Genomic DNA, 25,865 nt, shown 5'->3' with positions numbered 1-25,865 from the left:
TGCCTAATAACCATAAAAATATTTGAATAAATAGGACAAATTAAATAGTAAGGTAAGATGCAAATTTGCAGAACACAAATGCAACTTGGCAGTAAGTAAAATTTAACTTTTTTATTTATCAACTGATTTAAAATAAATACATAGACAAAGAAAGAATGAAAAACAACAGTTTTTACGCTGTATAAAGCATGTGCAATTTTCAACTAAAGGTGATCTTTCCTTAAAATTTAATATTCATTATGTGATAACACTATCAACAAGTGAGCTCGTATTAACAGTTAAATCCTAGAAAATGACAAACGGATGTCTGACATCAGTGATACAGAAGTGATAAACTAGGGCAAAATACCAAAATTGTGATTCTGGATATATAATATCCATATTGTATGGTGCTTATCCTAAAGGCCACAACTATATGATGATAGCCGTCAACAATCACAAAACATTAAAGTGGTGAAAAACACAAAAGTCAGACATTCTTTTGCAAAGCATTTGGATGAAAGAAAAGTTCAAGTACTATCTCTGCATTATTAGCTCTGTCCTGCAGCGTTGAGTGGGTCTTCACGGCAAGGCTTCTCCGCTGAGCTCTACAGCCAGTTTAGCGCCCGTGTCCGTCTGTACGAGTAGAGTGCCGGAAAACTGGCCTGCAGCGGCCGGCACGAACTGAACAGGAAGGTTGATGTAGTGTTGTGATCTGGGAAAGCACATGAACAAAGTTATTGTACAGGCCCCCCCCCAAAAAAAAAAAAAAACAAAACACACTAGCACAGTCTCTGGCCAGCTAATCTACTACACATAACAAAACATTGGAAGTAGTTGAAGATTAAACAAAAAAATACCACAAATGTAGTATGCAATACATGCATAGAGTAAAATGCATTTTGTGCCACACACACACACACACACCTGACCTGTGACCGAGCTCTGAATCAGAGCCTTCACATCAGGCATTGGCAGCAGGAAGGAAAAATCTCTACTTTAACGGCAAGACTGTCTACTACTAGAGAAAGAGTAAGCAACAGAGAATGTAACTCACCTTAGAGAATAATTCGAATGCTTGATGTGGAAAGGCTCTTTAGGACTTATGAATTTTAGCTGCAAGTCAATTAGAAAACCTCAAATTAAGTTTCATGCCAGACATTTAGGAGAAGCAGTAATGACACTCCACACATCAGCATGCAATGACCATTTAGTGACTGACTTGAAGCGATTTTATATTTCAATGGTTGCTCTGTGACCTCTTAAAGGCACAGCTCACCCAAAAGCGTACATTTCTTAAAAGATATACTCAACCTCAAGCCATCAGAGATGTAGAAAAATTAGTTTCTTCATGACAATGGATAAAATAAAAATAAAGAAATTGCATCACAACGCTTACTAACAGATCCTCTGGAATGGGTGCCATCACAATGAGAGTTTAAAAACAGCTAGTCCATAATTGATACGTTGATGTAAACATTTGTTTACATCCGTTTTGGACTGTTTGTGTTTGTAAACAGTGCTTGATCTCTGCATATTTGTCTCCTGAATCAGATGAAATTGAAGACAATTTCTGGACTACTAGGGAATTGTGATGTTTTTAATCAGCTGAACTCATTCTGACGGCACCCATTCACTACAGTGGATCCATTGGTGAGCAAGTGATGTAATGCTAAATTTATCCAAAACTATTCGGATGTAAAAAAACAAAAATAAACGCTCATCTACATCTAACATTGTTTGCACGCGTGTGGTTTCATTGTACAGCTCATCTTTTGCTATGGATATGCCTGTTGTTTACACTACTGCAGTGTTACAGAGACGTTCAAAAATGCTGCAGACCCGGTTTAAGTTTGAAAACTCCAGGTTTGCGTTTCAGTGAAAAACGCACAAAAACAGAAACTTTTGAACACAATGATGTTGCCCGTATTCACTCTGCATCAGTTACCTCATGCTCAGTCTTGTACCTGCACGAGTGGTCATGTGACATGCATTTATGGTTGTGTACTTTAAAACAAAAACTCACTAGTGTGAACAGGGCTTAAATATAATAATTTTTTTTATTTATAGGCAAACTACTGATTTTATATAAATATTTTTTAAACGACTATAAAGTCTGGCTTGTGTTTATTTTGTGTCTTGTGCGCTCTCACCTCGTGTGTGTTGGAGGAGTTATTTCTGAAGTTAACCTTCAGTGTGCCGGCGGCGCCCACTCGTGTGGCAGGAAACGTGTACAGACTTTGTGGTGCATACACGCCCCTCTTTTGGGTTTCGGTTGAAGGTCTGAATGAATTAGAAATAAACAGCAAAATATGCCCATGACAGTCTAGCAGTGAAAGAAGTCCTCTATAGGTCAGATTTGTAACAGGAACGCAACCCTTACCCAGTCTTGGAGCCTGCAGAATCCAGTCTCTTCCTGTTCTTCACAGTGGCTTCCGTTTTCACCAATGAGCAGTTTTCTTTAACACTGAATGCTTCTCCTGCTCTTACGCCCTGCACACATGAATCCATACACTCAACAGGGAACTGCCCGTTACCACCACTCCTCCATTTGCATTCGTCACTTTGCGCATTCGTGACAGAAACTGAACTGTTAGCGAATAGTGAATGTTTGTATGCAAATTAATAGATTACTTTAGCCTAGCTATGAAAAAAGTAGAAGTAGACTTACAGTGCCACACAACTGGAAGCGAGCACGGCTCTTGAGTTGAGGTTTGGCTGTTGGGTGACACTCCAAATCCCAAAACTGTGCATAATCCCCCCGGTCACGAGGAAGGAAAGTGAACGGAACCTTTTAGAAAACAAAACAGAAACATAATAAATCCTTTGAAAGAAAATATTAAATCCGTCAGAGACAAGATGCTGCTTGACACTTCCATACCTGCAACCTCTCTTTAATCCCCAGAGTCCCAGATACCTTCTCACATCTGAAGGCAGAATATGTGGCACGATACACATCTCCACTGCTATCCACGCCCTGATCCAACCGACAACAGTCAAGTTAAAAATCAATAAATCGCTCAGGAATGAAAGCTTTCAAAATCCTTTCGGAAATACCAACACCACACACACCTTCACATATGGAGGAGCAAATGATGAGAGGTACCATCTGACCTCTTCTCCGTGATTCTCCACCTCCAGAGAACATTCTGCACAACGAAAACAAGGTTTCAGAATGTTATTAAACGACCCCTTCCCAAAATTTAAATGTTGTTACTGTACAAATAAAACAGGTTCTGTACTTACCCGATGACTCTCCAGAGGCAGTGGGAGTGAAGACCAGTGTTCTGTTCTTGATCTCAACCTGAGACTGGGTGCTGCTGCTCTGAGGTTTCTGTCCTGGTACAGTAGGGGTCTCAGCCTGAGGTGGCAGTGGGCATAAAGAGCGCTCCATGGTGCAGCTAGTGGCAGAAACATCCATAGCCAGATCCTGCCGGATCTGAACTTTAATGGACTTCAGAGAAAGACAAGGATGGGCGTTAAAAAATGTTTTTATTAAAATGGAGTCTCTTGTGCTCATCAAGATTTTATTTCATTTATCAAAATTACAACAGTAACAGTGAAATAATATTAAATTTCCAATTGTAATATACCATAATCTATTTTTGATTAAAACTATTTCTGTAATGCAGCACTGAATTTTCACCAGTCCTTATTCCAGCTTTTAGTGTCACGTAATCCTTTAGAAATTATTCTAATATGCTGATTTATATTCAATTTGTGCTACTTAGTATTTTTTGGAACCTGTGATACTTTCCTTGAGAAAAAAAAAAATAAAAATAGAAATACTTAAATCTTTACTATGACTTTTGCCCCATTTCTAGCCAGGAACCTTAGCTTAAATAATTCAGGAGCAATTTGAAAGCAACAGAGCAAGCAAAAGACAAAAAAAAACAACAGCTTTAAAATATTAGTGAGGGGAAGGGGTGACCCAGTATATTATATTTGCTACACGTGTTAATGGGGTGATACCTTCCATTCCTGTGCGATGTCCTGTGTCTCTACTTGATCTAATGTGTAGTGTCTTATTAACTCACTGTCATGCATTGTGTGTAATTATAAATTCATTAACATGCTATGAACTAGAAACCGTATGCCTCAAACCTGAAAAACAATCCTTTGGTCAAATATAGCACACAAATCTCAGAAATTAATACCTTCTGTTGATTATCACACTGTACGTAGATCTGTCCACTCCAGGGCAGCATGGATGATTTGGTTGCAAGGGAAGGATTGGGACTGATGAGGATTTGCAAGTGGCTCCTGGGAAAAAAAAAGAAAAAGTAAACATATATAAGCTAATGTACTTTCATTTAAAAATTAAAACAAAATGGGAGGTCATGGTTTTTCTTGATGCTCGTTTATATGCAAGTCTCGTACTGAGGCTCAATGACTCCGTGTTGTGGGGTGATGGTAAGGCAGTGAGCCGGCCAGGACAGTTCAAAGATCAGCTCTCTGTTTGAGCGGTTCAGTATCTGCACATGCCTGGTGTCAGCTGCACCGTCTGCAAACAAACAAGCAGAAGACAACGCCAACATTTGGAGGGGGAAGTTCATATAACTTCTATTAACAACATTTACTCAAGTGGTTCAGGTCATTTTCAGTATCTTACTGATAGTGGGTGCTGTGAGAACCAGCTGTTCAGGCTTGATGCTCCAGCTGTTCTCTAGGTTCAGCTCTGTTTGTTTCAGCACAGGTTCTGATGAACTTAATGGAGGACCTTTGACAGGTAGCACATCCAGGGAAACGTTACTGATGTAGCGGCCCGACGACCCCAAACCGCTGCATGGAGAACTACACATTAACTTCATCAGCATGTTGAATCTGAAAGCCTTCATTTCTGTTCAGTGTGTCGTTCCAGGATATTTACCTGTCCGATTCAGAAGTGTGCCGCTGTAAAGGTCTGACGGACTCCATATGGTCACTCTCTCCAGAGTCTGACAATTCCATAGTGCCGAATAGCGACAGAATAACTTTGCTCATGTTGCCATAGAAGATCTGAGCTTCATTTGGCCTTTGAGGCAGATCATAGGCTGAAAATAAATAAAGCCACTATCAAGGTCAGTTAACTGATTAAACCAATTCATTTTGAGCAAATTATTGCCATCTTACCCTCCTGAACCTGCTCTTCTCCGAGGAACATTTCATCAAAGGGCATACTTTTTAATAAGCTGTTCTCAGAAAGCACTTTATTCCCTGCTTCTGGTTTGAATTGTAGTAACCTTGGGGAAAAAAAAAAAATTCTGATAATGTGTAATCCACTGAACAGTCCTCTTACAGATTAAGTTCACATTTAATAAGAATACCAGGGAGGTCATATCTATAGCCAAGCGAGAATCATACCAATAAGTTAATTCTAAAAATCTGTAAAATGCATGGCTTTGCATGTTTTGTTTGGTTTTCACACTTTAATTGAAAAGATTGAGGGCTTTTAAAACAATTAATAGCAAAAATAAAAATTGTGTGAACAATGTGTACTGTGTATATTTATTATGTTTACATGTAAATATATTCACAGAATTTTATCAAAAAAATTTTTTCCTTCCTATTTTAACACTAAAATGTTACAACTGAGAACTTCCACTGACTTCCTGAACTGCTGTCGAGAGACCTCGTCTCCACAGAAGAGGCAGACAGTGGCAAGAAGAGCTGCACCAGACTGACAGAGAGCCTGCTCTCTGCGTGAAGCCTTCATCGCTATTGTGATCACCTGCGGAAACAGCACTGAAATCTTTCAAGCATATAAAAGCATTAAAAAACAAAACAAAAAGCAACATGCATTATGCTCACCTCCTGTGTTCGCTCTTTGAGGACAAACTGTGAAGGGGACAAGCTAATCACAGTTGAGTCCATGACGGCTCGATTCTGAAGACTGCTGTAGGGTACTGCTTTGACGAAGGCAGCACGTGAACCCGTGTTTCGCACGCACACACAGAGCTTACTGACACGGCCTGCCTGTACTCCACTCAGCGTGGCCACGTAGCCTTCGGAACGCTTCCTCAAGTCCTCCAGGATCACATTACTCGTGCCGCCATAGCCTGACAGAGGGATCTGAAAACACCAGGCTTTAATGTAACACCAAGCGTTTACACCAATATTGCTGTTTATAAAGGTTCATTAACTCACTGTGAACTTGACCCCAGGCTGGGAGGCACGTGCAGCAGACTGCTTGATCTCCAGTTTGGCCAGCATGGATGCAACGCGGGTGGGAGCAAAGAGCAGATGAACGGTCACATCCTCTTTGGGTTTGATTGACAGCTCTCTGTTACGTGTCAGTCGCTCATCTGGGCCGAATGAGCTCTGCAGCTGCAGGGTTATGTCACAGAAACAGACAAGTGGGAGAAAGCATTAACGGCATATAACAGTCATTGGCTCTACGAAATCAATTTGAATGTTCTTTCACCATCATGTTTCCTTGGGAGCTAAATATATTATAGATGTCAAGTATCCAAAAAGTACATTTCTCAATGCGTTAGCTTACCTGGAAACAGTCTTGGTCTTGGCCCCTAATGAGCAGTCGGAGTTGCTGTGATGTAGTGGGTGAATTGTTCCTCAGCACCAGTTTTTGTTGCCTATAAACACAAAAGTGAATTAGACTTAGATGATGCTTTTATGAATGATAGCCATAGAAACTGCGAGAAACTATGTAAACTCACACTGCTCTGCCCAGGGTAACCCCTCCCCAAGCCATGAACTGTTTGTTGGAGAGGATGGGTGGGACCTCAGCCTGTGACAACACAGCAGGTGGAGATACTCCTTTCCCAGAAACTCCTTGGACCGCTTCTCCTTTCAGCATCACCTCATACTGAGGTCCGCTGGGGAGAACTAAAATCGTCAACATGCTGAGGAAAAAAAAAACAAAATTAAATGTTACTCAAAAAGTATAGCATTTTCGCAGTGGAGGAACTCAAAGGGTTTAGTTCTAGGAACAAAAAGTAGAATCTGTTGAATCAATCCATGAGTGAACATGCCTCTCCCTGAGTTTCCGTTTGTCCTGAGCAGTGAAGGAGACCACTACACCCTGCTCCTCTCCAGCTTTCAGAGTTAGTTCCTCTGGCCTCACAGTGAAGCTGCTGTCTCCATCAGTACTCTATTTATAAAAAAATAAATAAATAAAAGAAATAGCCTTTGCTGTGGATTTACTACTTGTCTTTATGGCTAAGTCATATAGATTTTAAACTCTGGAGCTGAAGCAAGGCACATTCTAGACTATTTATATTCAAATGTACCAAACACAAAGTATTGTGTTATAAAGTAAAACTCCTGTTTAGGTACCTTTAGTCTGAGCAGAACATCAATGTTGCCTGCATTCTTTAAAGGAAGTGTCTGCTTGGCTGTCTGCCCCAAAGGAGCATGAAGACACACCGTCTGTACAGATATTTTTCAGGAAGCAAATAAGCGACGTTTTTTTTTTTTAAATTTAAGTCATTTCATACTCTTAAAACATGCTGCTACAAGACACCCTTAGCTTTTTATCCAATACCTGTAGTTCTTTGGGTGCATGCACTCTGGGAGTGCCTGACCTTGCCCTCAGGGCTACACTCTGAATCACATGACTGGGGCCTGGACTGTCCACCTCAATATCCACCCGTGCACTGTATTCATCAGCTGGGCCCAGCTCACCTGCAGCAAAAAAACAAAAACAAAACAGCAAAATCAAGCTCAGTCATTTCATTTTACCATATAGAGAGGAGGGGTAACTATACTTCACTAAAAAGGGTAAAAATATATTTACAACTAGAACAGTATCTCATATTATTAAAAAAAAAAAAAAAATACACGAACTAACAAATGTTCAGCCTGTATCAGTGCTAACATGCATACCTGAACTTGAAATGTACTTCTGCGGTGCACTGAAATTAACCCACACCAAGAAGCTTTCCTGATTCTGAAGAAAGAATAAAATGTGTGTTTAAACAGTCAAAACTGCCGTCAAATCAGAAAGTAAATTATAGAAAAATTCACCTCTGCATAACTGGCATGCAGCACATGGTTTATAACTGATGAAGTTGAAAGGGAGGTCATACTTGAGCCAGTATGAAGGGAACCATCCATGGTCATGGCAACTGGGCTCTTAGAGAAGCCAAAACAATGCCATGCTGATGCATTCTGTTGGAGACAGAACTTTTGTCCTTGAAAGCGTTCAAAATATCATTGGATAAGGTCTAAGATTTCAGTCAAAAGTCTCATACACAAAGAAATACAGGCATTCTACAGTAACCTTAAGTAACTTAGCAACTGCACGTCAACTAATTCTCATGGGTGCACATCTTTGTACATAATTGTGAACTAGTGTTAAAAGATATTAAGATATATTAAGCTAATGCCCTAATGTCTGCTAGTTGACATGTACTTGCAAAGTTATTTAGTGTTAGCAGAATGTCTAAAGTGGACTATCCAAATAAAGTTTTACTGAAATACATCACACGGATCTAATGTTCAACACATTTTTTAAATACAAATGGACAGATCTCACTAACCGCACTGATAACTAGCCGAATAGGCACAGTGGCGTGAGTCCTGTTGACCAGTTTGAGCGGCAGGGCCTTGGTACTGCCCCCCGGCATGTCCCCGAAGTCCAGACAGCCTGTCTTTCCCACATTAATCTATTTATTAAAAAGAAAGAAAAGTAAAAGCTCTATTTCTGCACATAATTAAATATAACTTCTTAAAGTAATGTTGTTCTAGCTCTCTGAAACTGGCAATCGGGAATCTCTAACCTCGATCAAAGGGTTCTCAGCCACAGCGATTAGCACCACTTTCTTAGCAAAGACTTCTGCATGCGCCATAGTCTCGGACTCTGCAGACGCAGGCCAGGATGACACACTGAGAGTATACTGATACAGTCCAACCCTTGGTGCTATAAACAAAACCTTCTGTTCTTCTGTACATTTGGGTCCAATTATGGTCTTATTCTTCACTATCAACCACTGGAATGGAAGCGAGTCCACCTGTAATGAAATGGCAATAATAATAAAATAATGCTGCACACGAAACACCAAAGTGGAATGAATTAAGATGTGGTTCTCAATCTTTTCGACTGCAAGTGAAATAAGATTAAGATTTTTGGTTGTGCACATACTTTGAAGCTTGTTTTGTATCATTTTAAATAAAATTCAAATAAACTTGAGTGCTGAGGCCAGATTGTTGAGAAGCACTGATCTAGACTACATCTGACAGTTTTCAAACCTTCTCTCCATCAATTGAAAGGCTTGTGATGGAGATTGAAACTTGTTGCCAGCGCTCAGAGGGGTTGAAGATGTTGAGGGACGTCTGAGAGGCAATTCCCACACAGCAAGAACTGGGAAACTTCAGCTCATTTGGAACCATCACTTGAGCTGAAGAAAAAAATAAAATAAAATTATACCACCAATTTATACCTTTATACAACCAATGTCTTTATAATACCTGAACATTTTTACACTTACTTCTAAGGTCTGCCCATGACCCAACATTTGGCTGCCCATAGCTCTTGCTGACTGTATACTGAGGTGGATGCTGTTGACCGGAGTTCAGGTAACCAGACTGAAGGCTTGTATGCCCAGGCACATGCATGTGTCCCATAGATGGGTTAGCTGCAGGTACTGCTCCATACAAACCAGATGGCCCTCCAACCTGATAGGAAGGAGCATGTAGAGGGCCGTCTGAGCTCAGATACTGCTGTGCCAGTTGGGAACTAAAGAGGGAACGCCCTGTGAGGAGGTTGGGAATGTTTGTCAGGGCACCTTGTGAGGTATAGCTGGGTACTGACCCATATGTCAAGTCATCCGCAGCCCCAAAACAAGATCCAGACCCCAAGACATGAGGCAAGACTTGGTGTGTCTGTTCTGTGGCTGTCCCAGATGAATGCTGAATGTTCAGCTTGCTTGAGTACCCAGAATCCGCTTGGGGGTACAATCTCGGTCCAGGATCAGATTGGTGGTTGCCCTTAGGGTATTCATTTCCATGATCTTTGTGGAAGTCACTTTGGCTACGTGGGCCCATGTCAAAGGTCTTTTTATTGAGGCCTGGAATTTCAGAGTGGCAAAGAGGCTCTGGACTCTTTGAAGAACTCAGAATATTTCCATTATCAAACGGTTCCACTGGGGGAGTTGGACTGGCTCTAATTATAGTGGTGCTTAGAGCCATCGATGCGTTTTTCTGAAGGATAATAAAAAGAGATTCATCTTCACATTCCAACCATATAGTAAATGAATACTATAATCAATATCAAAATATCAATATCAAGCAACATGGACTTCAAATAGTGCTGCAACAAATGATTTTTTTGATAATCTATTAGTCTAATTGGTCACTGATTATTTAGTAGGATAGGATGGATTATTTAGCTTTTCCAATTAGTTAAAATAGTTCTGCTTATTCTTAAAGTCAAGGAAAATGTTGCTTATATAACTACAGCACAGGAGGTAAGGGAAACAATGTTTCCTTACTATAGCGAAGGAAAACTAGTCTCTTCTTTGCTTTTATCGAAATCCTGTTATTTTTCTTTACAAATTCTTGGTATGTGCTTCCATTTCATTACCAGCATTTCTTGTTCTGTTCTCTCTCCAAGCTCGTCACTAATCATTTAACGTAATAAGTCAGTGGAAGTACAAAAAAGTGTTTATAACATTTAAAAATCGTAATATTTATCTTACAAAATCACATGGATATGGCCTTTATTTCACCCCACAGAGCCATGTTATGGATGCTTGCACCAAAACCATTTTTAATATATCTCTGATTGGAGTGGTCTGAAAGAAGAAAGTCACATAGGATGCTTTGAAGACTAGTAAAAGACAGGCTAATATAATTTTTCGGGTGAACCCAAACCATGTGCATTAAATGGTTAGATGTCACTCTTCATAGAAATCACGTTATGGGGTTGTGGGAGGGATTTTGTTTTATTCACCAAATATAAAATATCAGGCTTTTGAAAAACAGTAATAAATTTCCTTCATAAATAGCTAAATGGTTTAAACTGTAATCCACATAAAGCTAAAATGGGGTTTAGCACTCACCTTATGGTGATCAGGGGTGGGCATGCAAGTGTTCTCATTAATTGAGAGATAAGTCAGTCTGCTGAGAGATGGGCTTGAACAATGGGACTGAGGGGAAACTGGGTCACCAGCAGGACTCCTCTGAGCCTTTCCACTACTAGGGGAACACGGGGACATCTCTCTATTTCCAAAACGCAAGGATAAGTGCAAAATCAGGCCATTATTTATCCATGCACTGAACCACAAAAGATAACGTATGATTGATTAATAATAATAATCATAATTTAAACAAAAATATAAACTTATCTCCCCTCCTTACAAATAAAAGTGGCTTACACCAGAAAAAGGTAATATGCAATTCTGTTAGATTTTTACCCATATCCACTTGGAATGGAGGTCTGGCTTGGACTGGAGTGGGTAAGAGGGGAAGTAGATGGTCTGAAATTACAATGGGTGACCTCCACAACACCAGGGGCGTTGCTCTCAGGTGAGCCTTCAATAAAATGTAGTAAATGACATTGATGTCCATAAATTTTGGAACTTGCTTGATGTTAAAGCACATTAAATGCTGATTTTTAACATACTAAATTTGTTATACTGCTGAATTTTTGTTTAAAAAGAAAAAGACATACCAAATGTTTCCTTTGTTGTTGGCAGGGAATCCTGACGATCAACAGCTACAATTTTCTCTTTTAAAACTGACTGGGTAACATTAGGGCTTCTGGGTGATCGTGCCTGGTTAATGTCAGGTTTGTCTGTCCGGCCTCCTGTTGTCTTCGGTTTGTTTGGGGAGGTCTTTAACGATGATGCTTCTGAACAGCGAAGGACAGGTGAGGTCTTCGGGGCAAAAGCAGGAGTTGACATGGACCCTTCACCTTTCAGAGAGCGGCGGTTACCTGTGCTGGAAGTGTTGACCATTTGTGGTCGAGCCGTTCCAATTTTGATCTTGGATTCAGGGACATTTTTATTGGTGGAAGGTGTAGCACGATAGTCATTTTTGTTTTTCTCAGTGCCAGACTTGAAATCAACAGGCTTTGATTTAAAGGATGCGGAAGATGATGACGACTGCCCAGAACCCAAAGATCTTTTGGCTGGATGCGCTGTAGCAGCGGTAATGGGTAAACTGCTCGACTTAGGTCGAGGAATTGCACTTCGTTTGATATCTGACCTTGGATTTGGTGACGCAACATAAGTACCTTCTGTTTGTTTAGATGCATTTTTTCCTACTGCTTGCTTTTCCATAAGGGAACGCTCTTCATTTTTACCGACTGATCCATTTTCGAGGGGAGCCAACTGCTGTTGAGTCAGCTTGTTAGAAATGGCCAAGCTATCAGCCAAAGTGAGGATGTCTAAGCAGGACTGTGAGGTGGATCCATCACTGTCGCTACCTGAGACCTCAGCCCTCTTTAGATATTTCTCCATGTCAGGAGTACTAAGATCACCCACTGATGTGGTCTTCTGCAGGTTCTCAAGCAGACTATTATGATTTACGGCTGCTAAAGAATCAGGACTCATAATCGACTCTTCCGCTACTTGCTGACGGCTTTTAGAGCGGCTCCGTTTGGACAGCTCCATGATCATGGCAGCAAGTTGTGCTGGATCTGAGCTGATGGAGGCATCAGCAATCGCAGATGCAATTGTACTGATGCTGAGCAGAAGATTGCTGGAGTTGGGTGATTCAGAATGGCCAGAACTCTCCTTATGACTATACTGTGCAGAGATCTAATCAAATAAGACCAAAAAAAAAGGGGTCAACACTGCTGCCATATATATATAATTTTATTTTATTTTTTTTAAAGCTTAGTAAAAGTGCAAAGCTAAATGGTTATCAATACCTGGGAAAACTGTTCCTCAGTTCTTTGTGGTTGCACATTATTCTCATGTGTGGCTTCAGCTGTGTTAGGCTCAAGAGTCTTATCTAGATCATCTGTGGTTCACATAAAAGGACATCAAAAATAACTTAAGAAAAAAACAATTATTAAATAAATAACTAATACGAGTATGTCAAACGCACCTGGATTAAGTGTCTCATCAGCATCACTTTGCGGAATTGTCTCAATGTTGATAGAGCTTCCTCTGGAAACCAAATCTGAGGGCCGAAGTAACGCAACAGGTTCCCTCTTCTCAGGTGATGTAATGAAGTATCCAAAAGATGGCTAAATAAATCAATGGTTAAATAAGTCATTTAGGTTTGCTTGTAAAACGCTACCTGTATCTATTATAAGAGCTAAACATCTGAAACAGCTAATCAATGTTTTGAAAATTGCTAGAAATATCCTGTGTTTGGGCAGGTTTGAGCTAACCATACTGACCAGCCAAAAACAACAAACACCTTTTAACACGCCATTTAAGGTACATTTCTGATGGAAAGACTGTTAACATATGATAACAGCATTGACTTGCACTGCATTCAAAACAATCACATTGAGTTCATATATATCATGGGAAGTGATCTCAAGGAACGGTTTTGCAACTGTAATCAGGTCACAAGTGCACTTTACATGGCTAGATTAATTTGTGCACCATACAGAGTGCTCCAAATAAGACAACTTTAAAGTTAGATTTCAAGGAGGATGTTATCTTAAAGATATCTAGTCCTCACCCTTTTAACATAGTCCTCTTCACTGTTCCCAAGGCACCCCAGAGCTTCAGAGCGCCTCTGAAAAAACTCCCCCAGTGAAATACGCAGATAACTTTGATTCTCAGGCTCAAGTTCAGAGGAGACCTGGGAGGCCCTCATGAGGATGTTGCTACTACTCGGGATTTTCCAAGAGGTGTCTCCCAGCACTTCACTCATATTAACAGCTTGAATCTGCTCTTCCTACCATAAGTCAAAAGAAAAAAAAAATCACATTTTTAGTTTGATGAAACATATCCAAGAGCATGTGTGTACAATACAATTCTAGGTTCTAGGATCTATGTTGGTTGAACTCAAAATACCTGGGAACCAGTCATACCTGCATAAACCGGTGCTCCTTTTCAAACTCCTCCTGATCCTCAATTATCTTATCCATAGCCTGGCCTAAGGGAATAAAAACGTGTGCAATGAAAACAATGATAGAATTAAATTTGCAACAACTCATTAAATAAAAGGGGTCGACTTACTCCTCATACAACACAACAGGAGAAACTAAATAACTTCCAGACAATTAAAATGTATTTGTATTGCTTGTGACATGTTCTATAGCTCTACAGGCAGAGCATTTTAACTCTGCATTCACTTTCATTAAATTGAATAAATACAATTTTCAAAAAATGCTCATTTTTTCAGAAGAAAGTCAGCACGAGTTTAATTCAATTGAGAAATAGCATACCCAAAAATTTCATTAAGAGTGAGAACATTTCACTTACTTCCAGCAAGAAAATCTTCAGACTGAAATTGCACAGCAACTTCCTCAGGCATATTGGCCTCCATTTCCTTTTCGAAGGAAGAGTAATAGGCCAAATCAGTGACCCACTTTCCCTCTTCATTCTGGTAGACCACACTATGAGTGGCATTTGCGCCTAAGGAAAAACTTAACATTAGTTTCTTATTTGTAAAATACAAATACTACTTTTAATACTTCAAATGTCAGAGAAACCCACTGACACCACAATACAGAAATTGATTTACCTTGCTGTGACAGAAGCTCCACATTGTCTGGCTGGTGATTCCAAATATCATTATGTTCCTCGTGATTCTCATCAAAGCTCTGGCAAAGGTACCTGGCATCCAGAGACTCTCCAGGTTGATCATCTTTACTGTTGGTGCTCTGTTGATCATTGAGGACTGGAGAATCTCCGCAAGGACCACCACGAAAACCCAAAGCACCGAGATCTACAGTGTGGCCCTGGTCGATCCCTTGTTCAGTTTTATTATGCGATTCCTGAAGTATCTGAGAGAGGTGAAAACTGCTCTGGGTGCTGTGAAGGAAGGGGCTGACTGCAGAAGATACGTCCTGTGGGTTATGACCAGCACCTGCCCTTAAGTATACAGAATCCAGGTGAACTTCTGCTGTGTTGTCCATTGCATCCTGTTAAGAAGAAAACTGTTAAGGGTAACAGCAACCATTTTTGCTACAGCAAACCAAAATATGGACAAAGACTTACAAGAGCCTCCTGTCGATCCAGACTCATGCTCCAATTAACTGGGCATCGAATGGCAGATCCAGATGCCACAGTAGCATGACCAGCCTCCCCTGTGCCAACTGGACCAACACGGTCACCCATCTGAAGAGAAGGAAAAAAGAAGAAAAAAAAAAAAAAAAAAAACCAAACAAATAAATACAATATATAATTGTGCTGTGCTTTGTGTAATTATGCTAGGACATGATAGAACACACAAAAAATAAAACACTTGAATTAACCTCAAAGCTTTGGAGAGATTTTTAGTAAGATTGAAGTCTAATTTAAACCTGTTTCTATTTACCCTTTCCATTTTAAAGCAAGTTAGCCCAAATCCAAACAGCATATTCTTGCGGAACATTACAAACATTACATTTTACATTGATTATTAATTGTCATATGACAGTAACATTACCTGGCCATGCATAATCATGCCTGATCTGTTGAGCAAAGATTGAAGCTGATCGTCATCTCCCATCTGTCCACTTGCACCCACGATGCCAAGACCACGAAGCATATCATAGGTGCTCTGGACTGTGGTGGGAGGCAAAGGAATGGTAGAAACGCCACCATCATTTCCCTCCTCATCGCTGCCACTGCTCCCGTCTCCTCCTCCTCCATCACCTGATGACATCGAGAACCAGTGATGAGGACTTGGCTCCTACCAGTCTAAATGTTTAAATCAAATGCCAAGTAAAAATCCATTTTATTTAATAAACACCCCTTTACCAGTAATAGGTGAGTTGATGACCTGTCCCTCTGCTGAGCGGCGGTGCTCAATGCCTGTCCTGGTGTCAGGGTTCATACCTCCCATCTGTAGCTCATCATCAGAGCTTCCTCCTTCCAAACCTGGTCGAAAATGCAGCCGATGGCTCTCCCCAACCTGACCATATAGAAATAACACAGTTTTAATGAATTGCTAAAAGAAAAAAAGAAAAAAAAGCAACAAGAGCAGAAAGCAGCTTGTGACTTACCGGTTGTCTGGAGGCGCTGGGTAGGAGGAATCTTGCTCTGCCCTGGTTCTGTGAAGCTTCAAGTTCATCCTCTGTATCCTCTTCATCACTTGCAGGACAGGAATCCATACCTGTGGCTGCCAGACGCACATCAGGCATGTGAAAGTCCCTCTGTGGAGTGAGACAGTAAAAGCAAACATTAGCAAAAAAAATATGGATCACAGAAATGATAAGAGACTACAATACATGTTTTCTTTTTAATAAGACACATTTTTAAAAAGTTCATTTGGACTTCATTTGGACTCTCAAAGTCATACTTGATCATAGTCATGATGGTGTCTGTTCCTTTCTGTTTCAGTGGAGAGTGGTTGATATGAAGTGGTAGGTGACTCCTACAACAGGAACAGATCACATTTAAAAAAAAAAAGAAAAAAAAAAAAAAAAAAAAAGCTTTGGTAAACAAACAGCAATAGAGAACTCACAACAGGGATTTCTTGTCCTTCTACTCGGCCTCTCTGCATTGCAGGTGGCATCAGCTTATTGAAATACAGATCCAGTTCCTCATCATGGAGCTGGTTCACATCAATGTCATCATCTAGAAAAAAAAAAAGTTCATTAAAATAAATTACTGCCTGGTTTATTTTGATTCTTTATACAGCCCCTCCAGTTTATCGATTCTGCAATCGCTGAATACAATACAAAAATCAACAAAACGTCAAATTCTTTTGCGATCCTGCATAATTTGTCATTTAACCACAAAACAATCGCAAATTAATATAAGAGACCTCATAACATTAAAATTATAATCATCTAACTGAATTAACTTGAAGCAACTTGTGGCTGCGAGTGATCTGTGTTTTCTTTCACCTGCCTTCGGACATAAATGTTAAGGACTGGGCTAAATAATATCCAGATATACTGCACAAGAGACAAACTCAGACAAACAGACCTGTGGAATTAGAGGAAACAAAAGCAGCTTACCGTGCCAGAGATGGCTTTAAGTATGACGCGGCAGGACACAACCGAAAAGAAGCGACTTATCAGTGATGCCTGCAGGTGAACCTACGGCCATGAGCGCTCAGACTGACCTGAGATTTGCCCCTCAAACATTTCACAAGTAAGTTAGAAGCCCATGTGTCTCGTGTTTCCGTCGACTGAACCAGCCATGCCATGAATTTATGAATTTATTACCAAGCAGACTTTCATGAGATATTCAGTATAAGTATATTCAGTCCAGTATAATCGCAAAAAAGATCTTAGTTCTGTAACGTGCTTTGACACAATCTGAATTGTTAAAAGTACTATATAAAAAAGGTGACTTAAAGTTGAGTTAATTTGGTAAATTTGATAAAAAAAAAAAAAATAATAAAAAAAAAAACAACAACTACCCACACACACGAAATCCTGTAGGGACTGTTTATAGCTTATTCTTTTGGAACTAGGGCTGCGCAATATATCGCAATGTACACTTGTGCGCATCTCATCAGAAAAGCCAGTTCTTTGATTAGCAGCAAATTTCCATCATATTGCCCAGCCCCATTTGGAATTATATTATTATTATTATTATTATTATTATTAAAAAAAAATAAGTGACCGACCTGTCATATCACTGTTCATGCTGTCCAGAGACATCAGTTTCTCATTGGCCAGGAAGCTGGCGATGCTGCCACTGCACCTTTCACTGTCTGTCCCTTCACTGGCAGAACCCTCCTCTTCCTCCATCATCACTGGAAGAACAGTGGCCTAAGGAGGACAAAAGAATTTACCCTACCAAATGATATTTTATATGTACTTCTAATGCCACTAAATTATCAAAACCTTTTCTGATAGTCTGTTGTTCACAATCTTACTATATGCCTTCTACAAGCTGATTAATAGTTTTAGCAAGTGAAAGGTCTAGTACAATTCCAAAAATGTCCATCTTCAGGTTCTTATACACATACCTTCTCACTGTGAAATCTTTATTATTTCTAAACTAAATGTATGAAGAAGTGTAGGATTTTTTAAGCAATTTTAAAGCACTTACTAGACCTAAGCAACTCGGATTTACCTTAAAGTTCATAGACCATTTTTTTTTTAATAATGTTAAAAGTGAGTATTAAATACGATACTGTTTGACTTACTTTTTGCCTTACATTATACATTTCGTCCCCACAATAAAACTTTACAGCTTTTATTATAAAATAATTATCATATTACTAATACCTATTACTAGCAGAATGTAAAAACTGATTTATATGCATTTTATGGAAGTAGTCTGGTGCACTGTTACAAATATCTCAGTAATTGATAAGCTAGCAGAATTTTATCTTACTTTCTGGACATAAATATGATATCGTTTTTCTGAATGTTAATGTCAGACTTTACATGATAAAACATTAAAAAAAAATTACCTGAGCTGCCAATGTGTCTTTGTCTCCAATATGAGAGAATGACAGAAGACCAGTTGAGAGATCTAAGGAGAGACAATATATTTTTCAGTTTATACAGCTTATTAATTGCCATCTTGTAAATAATTGATGATTTTGCATTTTTCAGTAAGACACTTTTGTTCTACCATACAATTAACAACAAGCAGCCTTCAATTAAATAGAAACTAAAGAAAACCGATTATATACCAGTAGTCCGATGAGGAACAGAACCTGACACGAGAGAAGCTGCCACCCCTTCAGATGTTTTGGAAACAGAAGCAGACTCCGTTTCATCTAAATTAACCTTCACCAGCAGGTCAGAGAATCGATTGGCAGCAATGAAGTCACCTACATTGTCTCTACACAAAAAAAAACAAAAAACATTTTTTCAATAATCCAGATATGGTTGAAGGCTGATACAATGTTAAAATGCAAACCTACATAACTGAGTGAAAGAAGACGAGACAAAATAGCCACACAAACATTACTTTACATTACACACAATAATTATTTGATGTAATAGCAGACAAAATAAAAAAAAACTAGCAGTTCTGTCAAAGCCATTCATTTTAAGTAACAACTGCTACACAAACACTTACAAATCTTCTTTCAGGCTGAGAACAAATTTCTCCCTGTCTCCATCTGACCCCTGGGAATGCATTAGTGAAAATTGTCCATCCTCTAGATATGATGCTTGGACATCAGTTAGTCTGTTTTAAAAAAAAAAAAAAAAAAAAAAGAAAAAACACACCAAACAATATAATACTTCAGTTAAACCGACAATACAAGTAAAGCATGTGTGCCCTGAACAGTCATGAAACTGAAAAGGTTGACTAATCTCAAACTTTCTAACCAACCAATCAATCAATAAAATGAAACACCAGTGTTTTGACCAACAACTTGCATTAAAAAAAAAATGTTCTCCCTCTTTAAAAGAGGTCTTGGGCCTGTTTTAAGTGGTCCAACAGAGGCTGTGCCCATTTTAAATTCTCATAAATTTGAGCATTTGAGGATTTTGCACAGTTCCTTAGAAGTCCAGACATAATCAAAGATACACTTTTAGGGTCATGTTACGGTCAATCTTTGTTTTGATGAACACAGCTTTTAGGCTGATTTAAGCAAATGGGTGATCAAACCTTCACTAAATGTTACTTGCAGCAAGCCTCTCATTACAATAAACTTTGGGATGTTACTAGGGCGGAAAACACATCCTGTTTGCTTTCATTATTATTTTACAAAAGTGTGTGTTACACACTTTACAGATCAGAAAGATCTATTACTCATCTGTATGACCACAATTGGCCAGTAAGCAGTAGTGAAGTGCTCTAGCCTCCATCTGTCCTGCACTGAGTGCACTACTCTGCACGCTCCACAAAGACACTACAGCGCAAGCATGTACTGTATTACCATAGATCAATCTATTATTAACAGACTGCGTGACTTCTCCTGTACGTGTTTTTTTTTTTTTTTGCGACTAATACAAATTTGGTCGACCAAACCTCGTCTGTTACGATGTACGTCAGCAGTTTTGTTAAGGGAACACATAAAAGTTCTTTACATCACAGTGCAACTAATGACTAACAATAATGATAAAGCAACAAAAGAAAAAAGGTTAAAAGAAGTCAGCAAAATGCAATAATACTATAACTGTAAATGCATAATTTATTCATGATGGGAACTCAAAGTCAACAACATGACGTTCTTTGTTCAGACAGCGGTGTTTGAGTAGTTGGGGATAACATTCGGGCTATTTTGTTGATCTGACAAGGGTTTTTATGCCAAATGACCAAATGAGATGAAAAGATCATTTTCAAAGAAGCCAAGGAAGTCAAAATTCTTTAGTTAGGACAGACACGCAGTCATAATATATTCATGAGATTACAAGCTGGAGTCTCCCACCTGTTGTCTACTGGAGGTCTAATTTTAGCCACGGTGGAGGCGGCCATGGGCACCCCGAGTGTAGACCCCAGTGTCACGTTGCCGAGAGTGGTGCGGCCGCTACTGCCCAGCGAGGCGTTTGAAAGGAAGCTAGGGAACGGCTCATCCTCAATGTTTTGGAAGTTCTCCATGTCTGTGTGACTCATTGACACACGGCTTTACCGCATGAGGAGTGATCTATTAAAAACAAAAAAAACACAGAAGAGTGAACAGCCCACATCATGAGTTCCTATAGGAAACCGGTGATAAATTACACTGTCATACTGTACTTGTGTGTTTACTGGACATGGTAGACTGCCATGAATCTTTAAACGTCTGCATCAAGTCAAATTAATACAAAGCTGGACAATATTATTTGTCTTGGACAATGTCAGATCAAACATATACAACTCATGCTGTTATACAGAGCTGAAAACTGTTGATATGGCATCTAGTCCCTGTTGCATTTGGCTTCGTTACGAAAAAAAAAAAATTAAAAGCACATTTTGACTAAAAAGCGACATTTAGCAACCTCGTGAACTTTAAGTTACTGCCTTTTTCTCTAGAATTAGCTTCTTTCATCTGACGTTTGTAATTAGCAGACTAGCTTATTTCAGTTCAATAACCAACAACTTTAACTGCACAATAACCTCTAAAGCACGCTTCCGATAAAAGAATAACAGTCCTTTTCGGTGGACTGAATAAAAACTAAAGAAATAAGGTTAAAGGCTGTTTAACTCTAATGAACGCCGTTAAATGGAGACTAACGTTGACTCAATCGAGGCCAAGATACAAACATTTCAACCACACAAATTAAACAGTTACACAAAGACGAAAGTAACACTTAAAATATCACTTAAACAAAAAAACGACCATTCTCATAGCTCGGGCTTACCCTTTTTTTGGCCAGGATTTGGTTGAAAACTAAAGAGTGACAACAACTCTGAAAAAGATTTGCAACAGCTGAGAAGAATCTGTTTCGAAGACAACTTACCATGAGGTGAAAAGCGGCACTTGTGCCTTTATAAACGTAGTTCATTCAACTACTTCATGCAAACACAGCGCCGATAATCCGTGTAATGCTAAAAATCGTTACAATTACAGCGGCCTGCCCGCTTTTGATAAAGAGTTTGTCGAAGTGTAAAGATGAGGTGAAGCCATTACGGGAGAATCCCGCCTCTAGGTTTCTCTTTGCGTGGGCGGGACTTCGACATAACGGCAAATTTTATTGGACAATCCTTTTGGGCTACTTTCAAAGAGTGGCGAAATCATGTGTCAATCACGCTGTTGTGTGTTTTGAATGAAGAAGCTGTTTGTTGAAAAGTTTACATAAATTGGTTCTAAATGGCGTTATGCATACTTCAATGTCAGCAGTTACAGCAGATAAAAATGCATGAAATGCATGAGTACTTTAACTGGTTCTATAGATCTCACTATCATTTGTAATGTTTTAAATTATTAATTATAATTTTCGCAATTACAAATGACGTCCCATATAAACTACGAGATCGTGAAATATGATCCACAGAGCAGCTGAGTCTAGCAGCTGTGGGATCCCTACATGACAGTTGCTAACCGAACATTCGTTTCATCTAGCAGCACATTTGGACTGTTGGATAAAATTTAGACTAGAAATAATTTTTTTCTGATTTAAGACCATATACGAATGCAGGACAATATATGCAGAATAACAAATACAAGAATTGTAGAAAAAATTGCTTATCGAAACACTGAAAACACATATGTTCAAAACATAAACACCATCCACTACCAGACTGTAGTGGTAAAAAATAAAAAATAAAAAAATTATATATATAAAATAAAAATTCAGGGCCAGTCAGATTTTATATATATATAAAAAAATATATATATATTCAATCCATTACTTCTACAATTCAAGAAATGAAAAAAAACTCAAAGATGAAGTGTTTAACACCATTGCATTTAATATAACTTCCCTTTTTCCTTCACAGAAACCATACATGTAATTCATGTACGATGGTGCATGTAAATCAGATCATCTATCAAAAGTAACCCAGCAAGGATTATACTACCGTTATAGCCTATTTTACTAATAGAGGAGAAATGCAAAAGGGAAAAAAAAAAAACAAGCTCAAATATTTCTGAATATTTCATATATACCAGCTCCTTATACATTAACATTCATGATTCTCATTCAATAACATAGGAGTGAAGTAAATTAGACCAATATATTTTGCAGCTTTGGAATGCCTTTTTCCCTTAATGTCAAAGAACAATTAAAATACAACATGTACTTCAATATAGATACAGTGTCTTTTCGTGATCAAAACATCCATTTCAAAGCACAAAAATGGGCAAAAAGGCCATGTATTTTTCCACAGTCTTTATCCAAACTAAAACAATTCTTTAGATTCAAAAGAAGTTAAAGAACATTCCTTAAAGGCAGTTTATAATAATAATAATGGACCCATGGTAAGTGCCAGTATGTCCAGCAAGCACAATCAGTTGGTCTCAGTGTGAAGTCCAGCATCAAAGAAGTGCTCAGCTCCAGATTTCATCAGGGTGGTCCCATCACCTTCCAGTGGCCCCGTTTAGAGAACTCGGCGCAGCAGCAGATCCCAGAACGCCGGTCAGAGCAGGCTGACCAGATACCGGACTACCATCTCCCTTTAGAATGCCCGTACACTTCCAATTGTCCATGTAGTTTGCTAGCGAAGTAAATAATAAATTAATACCACATTTGTAGGAGCATTTTTTGATAACTGACATTACAAACCCTCACCTTTCCAGAGTCTCACACAGCCATCATCACCAGAGGAAGCCAGAAGCGTGCTGGTGATGTTCCAACTGACCCGCCACACCTGAGAGTTATGACTGTCAAACTGAGCCAGCACCTGCACCTCAAATTTAGTGGGTGCTGAAGAAGAGCTGTCCTTTCTGTCAAAAAGCAGCGAGCAAATTCAGCCAATTATTGAATAGTATAATAAAGATAATATCATTTCAATTTTAGATGCAGTGATGTACAAGGAGCATGCAGTACAGAAGCGTGCACGGCAACTCTAAACAATTAACCCCATTTTACTGTAATATACATTTTGCTTCGTTCTGCTCACCGAAGTGGAACCAGTTTGAAGATGCGCACATCTTTGGTTGCAATAGCAAGTACATGGAAAGAGCGTCCCAGATTTGGAGCAAACGCAATATCATGTACAGCATCTGTAACGGTCATCAGTGTCTCTGCTTTGGCATATTTCCTACGACCATCAAAATAAAGTGAGTAAAAATATTGCGTGAAAGACATTTCTTAATTTAGCGTAACAATGATATTTTTCTCCCGAACTCCGAATGTCTAAACTTTTGATGCCCCCCCCCCCGGACGACTGTGAACTAGCCTATTAAAAAGGATAAAGGGAACTGAAGACAAACCTTGTAACATCGTTATACTCATAAATCTGAACTTTGCCGCCGTATGTTACATTGCTGTCATCGCTACCCACTGCAATCATAGGTGCATGAGCTCGCGAACTGTGAAGACAAAATATATAGATTTTTATTAGTGCTGTCAAATGATTAAAGTACACCAGAAATAAAAGTGTACACACACGCGTACCCTTGTGTATTCCAGAATAATGTTATTTTATACATATGACATATTTAGAAATGATATAAATAAACAATATAATAATATAATAAATATATATATGTATGTATATATGTTTATATGTGTGTGTGTTTGCAAATGAAAACTTTAATTGACAGCAGTAATTCATTAATCGAACAGGTGCACTTATTTATTAGATTTTATCAAGACAATGGTGGTCTGAAAAAGTCAAAAGAGATTTGGAAATGTTTTCTAACAACTATTGTGTCCGACCTTAAGCATGTAAAATACCTGTGCTACTTGCAGTTAGTAAGAAAATCTACTTCAAAATTCCTCTCAATTATTATTTAGACTTTCAGATGTATGCAGGATATATTAAGTTACAAAATGTACATCTCTGTAAAAGCAAATCCACAACTGTGTAGGTGAGCATGCTTTTATATATATATATATATATATATATATATATATATATATATAAAATCTCTCACATATTTCTAGATCATTTGTGAATTCTCACCTGGAGGGGTTCCAGGAGATGCAGGAGCAGGAGAGTTTGGACGAGATCTCATGCTGCAGGGACCACTGGCTCAGGTTCATCACATCAGGGGCCTCGTAGATTCGCACCACCCCGTCTGCAGAACACGTGGTCAGCATCAATCCCATGTGCTTCGGGGCAAACTTCACGTCGGTCACAGATGTCCGACTGTCCACAAGTGTGGTTCTCTTTATCTGATGTGAAAACAAGGGAGACAAACGGCGACTGTTGTAACGCACAAAAGCTATGCAAGGGTATTATTGATTTCTGTGCAATACATACAGTACACTGTCAAATATATGCAGCGCAGCATAAGACTCAGAAGACACAGAAATGCACTTAGCATCGTAGCCACGCTTATTAAGCCTCCTGAATGAACATTAATCAAATCCAACTCATTTAGGGCAAATGCACATGCTCACCCAGTGGCTTTGTCCTCGTTGTTTGTCATTAGACTCTCCAACAATCTCCTCCCATACTATGGCAGTACGATCAAAGGAACAGGACGCCAACACTTGTCCAAACTCTGGATGGGCCCAAGTCACTCTCCAAACCGAGCCACTGTGAGTCTACAAAACACAAGTGTACCCCAAATACACCCGATTATGATGACCAACATAGTCTACACCAGTTCACGACAATTAAAATCCAATTCTAAAGCTTCTTAACGACAGAACTACATGTTGAGATCGAATAAAAGTTCTCCAATGATTTTTACACGTCTGTTTAAAGAGGGATTGAGCCACTGCCCAACATGACCTTTTAAAAAGACCCTGTGATATTATAACGTTCTTAGTATAGCTGTAATTATGCCAAATCTTCTCGTTTTCAAACTTTATTACGGAAGACCTACTTTCCAGCTGGCTGTGCAATTCCATTCTCCATTATCACCCTTATCCCACACCTAAGAGAGAGGGGAGAAGAAGAAGAAAAAAAAATGCACACTTGGTCATATTCACGTATTTTTTTTAATTTTATATCGCATGCTTAAGCAAGCATACATATTGCAGACGCTGGGGGGAAAAAAACTCTTAGCAGGCCATGGGATGATAAACCTTTTACCTTAATGCTTTGGTCGCTGGAGCAAGTCGCCATTCTCCGCCCATGAAAATCATAAGAAACATCGTGGATCAGATCTTTATGATCGGCAGCGATGCTGCGCGCGACAAACATCCTGCTTTTTATTATCGACGCTTTTTGATAAACGGCACGCGGGAAGTAAACACGAACTTGTGCACTTCCCTACTTTTTTTTTAAGCGCGAGGTTGCAAACGGTCCAATCACGTTGGACGTGGAAAGCACGTGCCCCAGATCTCTATAATAAGAGACCGGATTAACGCTTTTAGAGGTTGAGGTAAAGATCGGCGGGACTCTGCGCATGCGCAGTAAGAGCCGCCTCCA

At 39.2% G+C, this 25,865-nt stretch overlaps 2 protein-coding genes across 4 annotated transcripts; both read right to left on the bottom strand.

Moving 5' to 3' along the window:
• Positions 1-96: 96 nt before the first annotated feature.
• Positions 97-21,526, bottom strand: cep192 (centrosomal protein 192). Of its 3 annotated transcripts, none has more exons than XM_043260304.1 (48): positions 21,338-21,526; positions 20,326-20,541; positions 19,026-19,136; positions 18,634-18,785; positions 18,409-18,470; positions 17,614-17,758; positions 16,498-16,610; positions 16,333-16,407; positions 16,037-16,186; positions 15,792-15,945; positions 15,478-15,686; positions 15,048-15,167; positions 14,572-14,971; positions 14,310-14,462; positions 13,916-13,980; positions 13,561-13,779; positions 12,973-13,114; positions 12,794-12,885; positions 11,591-12,680; positions 11,334-11,451; positions 10,980-11,139; positions 9,408-10,119; positions 9,169-9,317; positions 8,700-8,930; positions 8,460-8,585; positions 7,945-8,088; positions 7,804-7,867; positions 7,463-7,602; positions 7,255-7,347; positions 6,951-7,069; positions 6,636-6,821; positions 6,461-6,551; positions 6,106-6,285; positions 5,770-6,030; positions 5,568-5,689; positions 5,092-5,201; positions 4,850-5,012; positions 4,592-4,773; positions 4,360-4,483; positions 4,137-4,242; positions 3,226-3,433; positions 3,052-3,128; positions 2,861-2,956; positions 2,651-2,770; positions 2,363-2,472; positions 2,133-2,262; positions 1,037-1,095; positions 97-694 (listed from the first exon to the last, which is right to left on the bottom strand). In XM_043260304.1, exons 2-48 carry the CDS (start codon positions 20,508-20,510, stop codon positions 562-564), a joined length of 8,151 nt encoding a protein of 2,716 aa, XP_043116239.1. In that variant the 5' UTR covers positions 20,511-20,541; positions 21,338-21,526; the 3' UTR covers positions 97-561. The 3 variants fall into 3 exon arrangements, with proteins under 3 accessions (XP_043116239.1, XP_043116240.1, XP_043116241.1); XM_043260305.1 differs by having other exon boundaries at positions 4,592-4,761; XM_043260306.1 differs by lacking the exon at positions 1,037-1,095.
• Positions 21,527-22,264: 738 nt separating this feature from the next.
• Positions 22,265-25,726, bottom strand: LOC122360025 (nucleoporin SEH1-like). Its single transcript, XM_043260314.1, has 8 exons — positions 25,527-25,726; positions 25,318-25,368; positions 24,887-25,033; positions 24,447-24,658; positions 23,752-23,850; positions 23,439-23,579; positions 23,108-23,262; positions 22,265-23,033 (listed from the first exon to the last, which is right to left on the bottom strand). Exons 1-8 carry the CDS (start codon positions 25,635-25,637, stop codon positions 22,897-22,899), a joined length of 1,053 nt encoding a protein of 350 aa, XP_043116249.1. The 5' UTR covers positions 25,638-25,726; the 3' UTR covers positions 22,265-22,896.
• Positions 25,727-25,865: the final 139 nt, after the last annotated feature.

The sequence above is a fragment of the Puntigrus tetrazona genome, chromosome 16 (assembly GCF_018831695.1).
Source record: "Puntigrus tetrazona isolate hp1 chromosome 16, ASM1883169v1, whole genome shotgun sequence".
Taxonomy (NCBI): Eukaryota; Metazoa; Chordata; class Actinopteri; order Cypriniformes; family Cyprinidae; genus Puntigrus; species Puntigrus tetrazona.
The sequence above is the reverse complement of the archived record's forward strand: the minus strand, read 5'-3'. Positions and strand labels throughout refer to the sequence as shown.